This window comes from Lampetra fluviatilis, chromosome 63 (genome assembly GCF_964198595.1).
Source record: "Lampetra fluviatilis chromosome 63, kcLamFluv1.1, whole genome shotgun sequence".
In the NCBI taxonomy this organism is placed as follows: Eukaryota; Metazoa; Chordata; class Hyperoartia; order Petromyzontiformes; family Petromyzontidae; genus Lampetra; species Lampetra fluviatilis.
In genome coordinates, this window is record NC_136337.1 from 7,050,722 (window position 1) to 7,061,231 (window position 10,510).

The window sequence follows — 10,510 nt, forward strand, 5'->3', positions numbered from 1 at the left end:
CGTGAGTCACTGGTGAGTAGCCGTTTGTCACTCATTTCGGGTAGGGTACGGGTAGGGAACGGGTACCCGTACCCGGCTGGGTACGGGTACCCGTACCCGGCTGGGTACGGGTACCCATTTGCGACCCTGGTGCGGCGGGGTACGGATACGGGTAAGGAATCAAAAGCCGTTTGCGACCTCTACCGGCCGGGTACGGGTATCGGGTACCCGGTTGCGACCTCTGCTCCGCCGGCGTGGCCAAGGGAGCTTCCAAGTGGGAGGCCACTTGACTGTGGACCTCTCCAACTTCTGTGGCTTCTGCTGGGGTACCTTCACTGCACATGAAGAGGCGCTGCCACGAGGGGAAGATTTTCATCTGAGGATCTTCAGGTGAACATGTGAAGGGTTGAGGGGTCTCTTGTCCTTGTGTCTTCTCACCCCCAGTGTCCGGACTGAGGGACACACGGAGAGAAGAGAGCCAGCGTCAAACCACCTCATGTTTGTAAATACTCTCAAACCTGAAAAATAAAATTCTCGTTTTGTGAATTATGTTCTCTGTAGCTCCATGCTGTCAGAATTCTACTGTCGTATTACCTAAGTATATTACACAACTATAATAGTCCATATCATCTATGTGCTATAATTATTCTATACACTTTAATATATTGAAGGATTATTTATTTTTCTGTAATTGTAGTGAAGGCAAGGCCTCTGATGGCTGCAGGAGACACCTAGACCCATTACGTGAATAAAAAATAATTGATGATTCGATTTAATGTACGAGAGGTAAAAGTAACAAAAGTATTCACGGTCCTTTCATTTTTGGGCACTTAGTTACATTTGAAGCTCTAAATGACAACCCCATCAACAAAAAGAGTAGGACCAAAATGTAATTATATTTATCGAACGCGCCTTCACTCAAGGCATTTGACATAGCTTACAAAACAATATGCAATGATTTAGTTAGCAGTGACGTGCTACAAGGATTGAGTGACAGTGATAGAGTGGCGCTTAGGGATCATGAAAGGTTAGAGGGACAGGAAGCGATTGAGGGGCGAGGGGAGGTTTGGTCACTGCTCGAGGTGGCAAATAACCAGCGGGAATTATACTTGTCGTACCGTGAGAGGCCCTCCCTGCCATCAGGGCCCCGTGCGCTGCGTGAAGAACGCCCGGACGCTGGCAGCAGCCCCTCGGCCGACCGCGACGGCGAGCTGCTCATCGGAGGCGGTGGACAGCGCGTGCAGGCTTGGGAAGCGCTCCAGGAGGGCCAGTGCCTTCACGCGTCCGATGCCCGGGATGTGCGTGACGCAGTCGAGAACGGCGGCGTCGCCAGAGCCCGGCGCGCCCCGCGAGGGGGAGAAGGGGTTAGTCCCGGGACTCTTGCCTTCCTCGGCCACCTGAGGACCAAACGGCGAGCATACCCACGGCCGTAGGGAGAACGTCAGCTTTTCTTTAACACGGCCGCACTTGATATGTATTCGATAGCCCCGGACGTGAGGAGAGAGGTAGGGCTCCTTGCCATCAATGCCCCGAGCTCCAGGGTTAAGAATGTCCTTGCCTATGAATGTTCGTGTTGCAAAAATGAGGCGCCTATACTACACCAGTTCTCACCACAGTGACACAAAATTAACTTGACCTTGAGTTAAGTTGCTGCAACCGCCGCCCCCCCCCCCTACCCGTGACCTAAGTCTCAGGATGCTCAGCCGGGCTAGCGTAAATATGAATGTCATTAAACCCGCCACCACCCAACACAGGCAATTAGCAAGGTTTGTCACGTTAGCAAGGTGTATCACGTAAACAAAACATGCCAAATCGTTACTAGTACAGCACACCAGTGTGTTGGAGGGTAAACCCACAACATTTACAATTTGTGTACGACGTTTCGCCATTAATTACTACCAGTATCATCAGACGGCAGCCAGATGTGTGGAAACATCCTCCTGCTTCGTTCTTAAATAGAGGGATACATGTGATGTCGTCTCTTGTGAGCCAATCAGGTGCGAAGGCCAGAGGGTTTATGGTTCAATCTAACCCAAAAAAACTCTGGATAATATTGGTTGCGAAAGCCAACTATGAGTTAAAAGTGAGAATCAACTCGACCTTAAGATAAGTTACCCCACCGCCCCCACGGTGACTAGAGTCTCTGGACGCGCGGCCTGGCTCAGCGCGATGCGCACGGCTCCTGCTCACCAGGTGGGCGACGACGAGCGCTGCTTCGGCCTGGCCGCTCACCGGGACGATGGCCATGCCCAGGTCGAGCACCACGAAGGCCTGCACGTCGGCAAAGTACTGCTCGCTCAGCGGCGTCAGCTCCACCAGCACCAGGGAGTTAGCGGCGCTCTTCTGTCTCACGTGAAAGACAAAGATCCCTTAAGCAGACTGCTGGGGCAAGCTGCTGTTAGTAGCGAGCAGCAGCACCTATGAAGGCTGGCACTGTGGCACACGAGGGGTGGGTGGACAGCACCACGCCCGGCTGTCTTTGCCTCCCTCGCGACGATGTTGACACATTGCACCAGCTACTTTGCGGTGGTGTCGTGTTTTTGTACTGTTGTTGTCACGTTCAGACCCCGTGCCCCTACTGGACATCTGTGACAAAAGAGCTTTATAGCTCATCGCATTCCCCCTGCAGTCTAAATAAATAAATATTATGATTCTCAAGGCAGGAAGGTTTATGCTGTCGGCCAAATGCCGGCACGACCTCACCTTTCGGAAGCGCACGAGCCTGCGCTTGTAGTCAGAGCCGGTGACCTGGTCGCTCTCTGTGATGAACAGGAGGCAGGTGCGGTCCGAGAGCTGGAAGTCCGTGAGGCCCATCGCCTCCTCGAACACAAGTCGCACCTTTCCTGCACGCAGACACAAAGCACAACCCAGGTGTTTGTACGCAAACGCCAAACGGTCAGGATGTGAACGTTAAGATGCCGTCAAGCCTGGAGCACAGGGCCCTCGGGTATAACGAGGTGATGGTCTCGGCCCAGTTCAGCAACAGTGGCTGCGCAAATAAAGCGACATGAAATTTGGTTCTGCAGAGGGTGATATACAGCCAAGAGTGAACGACATCAATTTGACTGTCATCTGACGATCATCACTCTCAGTGGCGGAGTGGGTGGGAAAGTGTTGCCCTCCAAACTTTGTAGAAACTGGCTACTTGAAGAAGGGATCTGAGGTAGCTCTTTGACATCCGCTTCCACGGGCTGTCCTCTCACACAAAGGTTTAAACTGCTCTAAGTTTCAAATAGATTATTCATCTAATGATGCGACAAACAGCACAATCGGGATATAATTGGGGAAAACGGTTAAAAAAGAATGTACTATTTATTTTAATTGATGGGTTGGCATCTTAACCCTTTCCGAGACATCTGCAAGTTGCAGGGTGGGTATCCCCTTCACCGCCTAATCTCGGAAGGTGCAAGCGGTTAACGTTAATTTTATTTAGAAACACGTAGCGCCCTTTTAAAAGACACTGCTCATTGCAGAAAACCGTAGCGACACGACCGTGCTCTGTGATAGCTGGATCCAAACTGTGTCACACATCCTCCCGCATGGCCTTGTGGATGCCTCGTACCAATAAAGTTTTTATTTTTTCTTTCGATTCCGTTCCGATGACATACACATATATCATCGGAATGGAATCAAAAGATGATGTACGTGTACACATACGTCATCGGAAATGGTTCATATCGCAGCCCTCATCATGACCACGTACCGGATAGCGCCTGTGCCACCTGCGTTCCCCTCCACTTCTCGCTGATGAGCACGTGCCCGGGGGGAGCGCTCGTGCCGGGCCGGGCAGGGGTGGCCCCCCTCACGCAGGACTCATTCATGCCGACACCGACGCTGCCCGCCTCTCACTCGGGGTCCGATCAGCGTCCCCCCTCACTCGCCGGGAAACACGAACTGTGCGCGGCTACCCCACTGGGCACCAGCGCTCCGGGCACCAACACTGAAACGCAGAGAAACGGTGAAGAGTGGACGTGTATGCAAGTATGCTGAACTTATTTCGCGCCGTACGTTAGCCAAGCGTGCTAATAGGGGGTATGATCGTGCTAATTGGAGGTGAGGCGTGGCTTAGTGTGGGCGGTGGTGGGGTTATTGGCAGGGTTCAGGTCATTTTGAAGGTTGGTACTCGGGGCTGAGTTTGCTTCCCATTGTAACTCAGCGGCATTGGCAGAGGCCTTCTTCATCCAGCATTAGGACTTTTCAAATTGCCAAAAATCGCAGCCTTTGCGATTTGCTAATCGCATTGTTTCAAATTGCAATTTCGATTTTAAATCGATTAATCGTTCAGCCCGAGTGTAGGAGCGGTAATAATTGGTATGTGTAGTGTACTCCCCTTTGAGCAATTTGTGGTGCAATAAAAAAAAATGGATTGTAATGCTTGCACACAATGACGTCATAGGGCCTCCTCCCATTGTCCCCTGTGAAGATCAAATCTGGAGAGAACAATCTATCGTCATACCAGAATCATAATGCAGGCCAGACAACTGTACATTTCAAAGCCACACTCAGAGACCTGTACAAAAAGCACTCGGCCTTTGTGCATAACGCAAAAAACATCAGCAGTTTGTAAAGGAGGTCGCACACAAAGCCCCTGCCACAAATGAACCACAACACAGTACCTCGCTGATCTCAGCAAAGAGCATAAACCACCATCACGCGAACTCCGTTCATCCTCGTGCGCTTTCAGATGCGCTTCTGCGGCCACATGGAACGCTCTTCCGATGTTAGGAAGCCACTGGAGCTATGCACCTTTAAATCTGTATTGAAAACTCAATTCTTTAGAATAGTTTTTGTCTTTAGTTAGTTGCCCCGCACTACCAATTAGCACGGTTGGCTAGGTATGATGCTAAATTTAAACAAAACCGTGCTGATGCATCCTAATGACAACGAAACCTGCCCACAGCAGTCCATCACTGTCCACTTTTGCTCAATTGATATTGACCGTAACCTAAGAAAACACGAGGGACAACGGTGCAGTTCTTTGGGAACTGCTGATGATGGTTCCTGCAAAATAATGCAGTTAGGCCGCCTACCCACCCCCCATCGTGTCGCATTTTTTGTGGTTACCACAATGGCTTACAACAGAAGCAAATTTATACACAGAATATAAATATTCTTGGTTCTTTTGGTAAAGTCACGTAGAAGGGTAATAATAAAAATATAAAACAATACAATTCTCACGTTTCAACTGCAACACAAGCAATCATCATCAGGTGTGAAATCCACAGCATTTTCTTGTTTTATATTTTTTTTTATTTCCCTTCTACGTGACTTTACCGAAAGAACCAATAATATTAATCTCTGCAGTCACGAAAGCTTTAAATAAAAAGTATATAAATAGATAAATGGACACGTCATGGCCAATATAAGAGTGTTATTAAGCTATTCTCACGATACAGTGTTAAGCAGCAGGCAAAGGAACGCACTCGCCTTCCCATTCACCAGTACCTCAAGAACGTCCCTCGCCATCGCTGGAAGCCACGCAAAGCCATGGAGGGGACCACACGCCAAGCCATGGAGGACCCACACACCAAGCCATGGAGGGGACCCACACGCCAAGCCATGGAGGGGACCCACACGCCAAGCCATGGAGGACCCACACGCCAAGCCATGGAGGACCCACACACCAAGCCATGGAGGACCCACACGCCAAGCCATGGAGGACCCACACACCAAGCCATGGAGGGGACCCACACGCCAAGCCATGGAGGACCCACACACCAAGCCATGGAGGGGACCCACACGCCAAGCCATGGAGGGGACCCACACGCCAAGCCATGGAGGGGACCCACACGCCAAGCCATGGAGGGGGCCCACACACCAAGCCATGGAGGACCCACACACCAAGCCATGGAGGGGACCCACACGCCAAGCCATGGAGGGGACCCACACGCCAAGCCATGGAGGGGACCCACACACCAAGCCATGGAGGACCCACACACCAAGCCATGGAGGGGACCCACACGCCAAGCCATGGAGGGGACCCACACACCAAGCCATGGAGGACCCACACACCAAGCCATGGAGGGGACCCACACGCCAAGCCATGGAGGGGGCCCACACGCCAAGCCATGGAGGACCCACACACCAAGCCATGGAGGGGACCCACGTGCCAAGCCATGGAGAGGGCCCACACGCCAAGCCATGGAGGGGACCCACACGCCAAGCCATGGAGGACCCACACACCAAGCCATGGAGGGGACCCACACGCCAAGCCATGGAGGGGGCCCACACGCCAAGCCATGGAGGACCCACACACCAAGCCATGGAGAGGGCCCACACGCCAAGCCATGGAGGGGACCCACACGCCAAGCCATGGAGGACCCACACACCAAGCCATGGAGGGGACCCACACGCCAAGCCATGGAGGGGACCCACACGCCAAGCCATGGAGGGGACCCACACGCCAAGCCATGGAGGGGACCCACACGCCAAGCCATGGAGGGGACCCACACGCCAAGCCATGGAGGGGACCCACACGCCAAGCCATGGAGGGGACCCACACGCCAAGCCATGGAGGGGACCCACACGCCAAGCCATGGAGGGGGCCCACACGCCAAGCCATGGAGGGGACCCACACGCCAAGCCATGGAGGGGACCCACACACCAAGCCATGGAGGGGGCCCACACGCTTCACTACTTCAACCGTGGGAGTTCAACCCCCGGTGCAGCTTGGAGAGCTGAATGGAGTTCACAAGAACTCGCAAACACCACCCTGTTGTGATAGACCCAACGTAAGCAGAAGATCCCTGGGTTTTGATCTTCCACGAAGCTCACGGTGCACCCCTGAACCGCATCCACCATCGCAGCAGTCGATGCGGATACCCTGGTGCACAGATTGAAAGTGTAAACCCTCCAGTAGCAGCGGTGCGACTGAGGTCATCCAGAGCAGAGGCCGTGCAACGTCCAGCGACGCAATGCCCCGAGCCACAAATACGAAGCAGACATCAGAGCGACGACGACGATGATACACTCCGCTGCTCCTGACGCGGTTATCTGGCTTGCCCACCTCAATGTGTCGAGATGTTAACTACCTCGCCTGGTGTACAGGTCGTGGGTTTGATCCTGACGCCTGCTGCTGTGTATTTGTAGTTTGCGTGTCTCTCTCTCATCATCACGGTGGCTAGGAGATGTTGACTACCTCGCCTGGTGTACAGGTCGTGGGTTTGATCCTGACGCCTGCTGCTGTGTATTTGTAGTTTGCGTGTCTCTCTCTCATCATCACGGTGGCTAGATGTTGACTACCTCGCCTGGTGTACAGGTCGTGGGTTAGATCCCGACCCTGATACCTGCTGTATATTTTGAGTTTGCGTGTCTCTCATCACCACGGTGGCCAGATGTTAACTACGTCGCCTGGTATACAGGAGGTCGTGGGTTAGATCCCGACCCTGATGTACAGTATATTTGGAGTTTGCGTGTCTCTCTCTCTCATCACGGTGGCTATGAGATGTTAACTACCTCGCCTGGTGTACAGGAGGTCGTGGGTTAGATCTCGACTCTGATACCTGCTGCTGTGTATTTGTAGTTTGCGTGTTTCTCTCCGTGGTCGCGTGGGTTTATCTACACGTCCCTCCGGGTTTCCCCTCCACATGTAAAGTCAACATCACCACGCGTTTGGAGTATTTGGCCGCTGCTATAAATGTTTATATGATGATGACGACGATAAGCCCATCTTGTTATGTTATTGTTTGTGAACGCCAGGTCGCTGCTGAACAAGAGCTACCCAGGCAAGGCGGGCCTTCACCTCCGTCTCACTGAGGCCTTACCTGGTCAAATAAAAATATACTTTAGTTTTAAAATAGAATGCCACATTGTGGTTGCTGCTCTGCACGAACGAAGAAGCATCATCAGCCATTATCTATTCACTGCTGGATGGAGACCTCCCTCAGCAGCGAGCCGGCGGCACCGCTCCCAACCCTGCCAGAGCGAAACAAATCTGAGCCGGCGGCTCCTACAGCAGCAGAGATCGTCGCCTACCAGGGCAGCCGTCGTCAGCATCGCCGTCCGAGGCGGCGTTGAGTCGCTCCGCCTCGTGGAGGCCGCCGCTCTGACTCCCCTCACCTCCCTCCAACTTTGGCGCCAATTTTTTTGCACACGGATGATGGGGGGAGGGGGGGTAATCCCGTGGATCGATTCGCGTGAATCGCGAGCGCGCTGCGTTGACACTAGAGAATCGATCGGTCTGTGAAAGCGCTTTGGAATCGATTTAAACTATGGAAAATTTGGAATCGATTCTTATGAATAAATTACCGCACGCACAACCCGCACCTGCTACCCACGTGACCAGCTCTTCGGCCAATGGGAAGCAGTCTCCATGCCCTTGCCCAAGATGGGCTTCCTGTTAAAGCCGCACTGTTATTAACGACAGTGTCGAGTTTGAAAGCGACCATGAAGTCAGACCGTGGTGGAGGTTCTCACGAATGGACGAGCAGGCAAGGCGCCTCACAATGCCACCCGCCGCTCGCCACCAGATGGCGGTGGCGTCACCACGGCGCCTGTGCCAGGCTAGGTGCACGCTGCAGGCAGCCACGTCAAGTGTCGGGAGAGCTCGCTGCTGGCACCTGCAAGCAGGTGCCATGGGTTGGCCGACGAACATGACCGGTAGATGGACCACCAGCTGTCTACCCCCTACTGTGCCAGGCTAGGTGCAGGAGGAGGTCTCGGGACAGACCCAGCAGGTGCCATGGGTTGGCCGACTGAGATGACCGGTAGATGCACCACCAGCTGTACCTCCTGTGCCAACTTGCTGCGTTTTATCCGCCCGGCGCTCCGCTCGTTGTTGTGAGCGTCGCTCCTCCGCCCTCCGTTGTTGCAGGAGGGCGACTGCCTCCAACTGCCCAGCAGCAGCGTCCTTCACGAGCCTCCTCCACAGAGGCCGACCCAAGACTCCACACACGAACCCCGAGTCCCGGTTCGCCCGCCCTGATATCTCCACGCCCTCTTGTGGAACCTTCGAGCAGGTTCCCGGAGCATCTCGGCCAAACATACCTCTCCCTCTCCGATTGGATGTTATCTTAACCGTGCCCGTACCCGTGCTTCCCTTGCCCAGCCAGCAGGTGTCATCATGTCATTACGCACATTCTGATTCTGTACATTATAAACGTGCGTTTAGATTACAGTGTTTGACTGCTGCTATACATTTGCACGTGATAAGCCACCTCGATCCTGACCCTTGCTGCTGTATATTTGCAGTCTGCGTATCTCTCATCATCACGCTGGCTGGGAGATGTTAACTACCTCGCCTGGTATACAGGAGGTCGTGGGTTAAACCCTGACCCAGAGCCTGCCGTATATTTGGAGTTTGCGGTGTCTCACTCTCCCCGTGGTCACATGGATTTTTCTCCAGGTTCCCTCCGGGTTTTTCCCCCTCCACATTTAGAATCAACATCACGCATTTAGAGCATTTGACTGCTGCTATAAATTTCCACGTGATGATGATAAGCCGCCAATTTGTTGAGCTATTATTTGTGATGACCAGGCCGCTTCTGATAAGGAGGTACATACCTCAGTGGGGCCTTAAGCCTGGTAAAATAAAAATAGTTTATCGTTTATATTGCTCATAGTTGGATGCAAGATTATAGAATACTGCCCTTAACAATCTTCTGTGAGTACTTTTTGTTGTTTTCAGCTGCTCTTATTTTACATTTCTCTGAATGTTGTGTCGGCGGTCCCCATCTCCCGTTTACACAACCCCGAGCCTGCGGTGGCGATTCCACGTTCCTATGACAGGCATATCCATAGGACGTCGCCACAAAGCCGGTACTTATGTTATCGACCAGCGAAGGCCGATAGGCTGAGCCATCTGGCCCGTTTACTAATTAGCATGAGATATTATACGTTACTACACGTGGCCTATTGTATACTTTTAAATCCACAGACCGATGAGTAAGGTTTGTCATAAACAGAACATGCCAATTCGTCACTAGTACAGCACACTGGTGTGTTGGAGAGCCAAGCCACAACATTTACAATCCGAGTATGATGTTTCGCCACTAATTACAACTAGCTTAATCAGATTTTGTTTATGTAACAAAACTTACTAATTTGGCTGTCGGGTGTTGGCGGGTTTAATGACACAATATATTAACGCGATCTAAACCAAAAAAAACCTGTATTATGGATATTGGTCGTGAAAGCCTACGTATTTAACTACATCCACAGTGTTGACGACTTCATTGAGTGCTCTCGTTTAACAGTAAATTATCACCGCAACAAGTGGCTGCGTTTACAAACCTCGCAATGTTTTCACCGCAGTTCGGATTAAAGAAGTAACTTTTGTTTTTATTTTTCCCCAATGCAAGCTTCCAATTCGATACAAAACATCACAGGGGGAGGGTGGGCAGTCACCATCAGCGAGCCATGGCGTTCGTGTGGGGTGAGGCGGACGGGGGTGAGGGACCATGCATAAGGACACAGTCTTGGAACGTGAACAATGCAAACAACGCGTTTGTTCAAAACGACGGCGCCGTTCCCCCGGTTGTCGGTGTGAACGAGCTTAGCGCGCCGCTTCGTGAGCTGGCAAACGAGGTGGGGA

General features: G+C 52.4%; 1 protein-coding gene across 3 annotated transcripts; it reads right to left on the bottom strand.

The window, feature by feature from the left end:
* Positions 1-154: 154 nt before the first annotated feature.
* On the bottom strand, positions 155-8,977 carry FAAP24 (FA core complex associated protein 24). Of its 3 annotated transcripts, none has more exons than XM_078882154.1 (6): positions 8,965-8,977; positions 3,683-3,919; positions 2,683-2,822; positions 2,170-2,322; positions 1,098-1,376; positions 155-431 (listed from the first exon to the last, which is right to left on the bottom strand). In XM_078882154.1, exons 2-5 carry the CDS (start codon positions 3,798-3,800, stop codon positions 1,119-1,121), a joined length of 669 nt encoding a protein of 222 aa, XP_078738280.1. In that variant the 5' UTR covers positions 3,801-3,919; positions 8,965-8,977; the 3' UTR covers positions 155-431; positions 1,098-1,118. The 3 variants fall into 3 exon arrangements, with proteins under 3 accessions (XP_078738280.1, XP_078738282.1, XP_078738279.1); XM_078882156.1 differs by lacking the exon at positions 8,965-8,977 and adding an exon at positions 7,954-8,121 and having other exon boundaries at positions 2,212-2,322; XM_078882153.1 differs by lacking the exon at positions 8,965-8,977 and adding an exon at positions 7,954-8,121.
* Positions 8,978-10,510: the final 1,533 nt, after the last annotated feature.

Coding starts and splice junctions, on each gene's coding strand:
- FAAP24 (XM_078882154.1), bottom strand. CDS start 3,800: ATGAATGAGTCCTGCGTGAGGGGGGCCACCCCTGCCCGGCCCGGCACG. Junction 2,823..3,682: donor GGTGGCACAGGCGCTATCCG/GTACGTGGTCAT, acceptor GTCTGCGTGCAG/GAAAGGTGCGACTTGTGTTC. Junction 1,377..2,169: donor CGCTCGTCGTCGCCCACCTG/GTGAGCAGGAGC, acceptor TTTGGTCCTCAG/GTGGCCGAGGAAGGCAAGAG.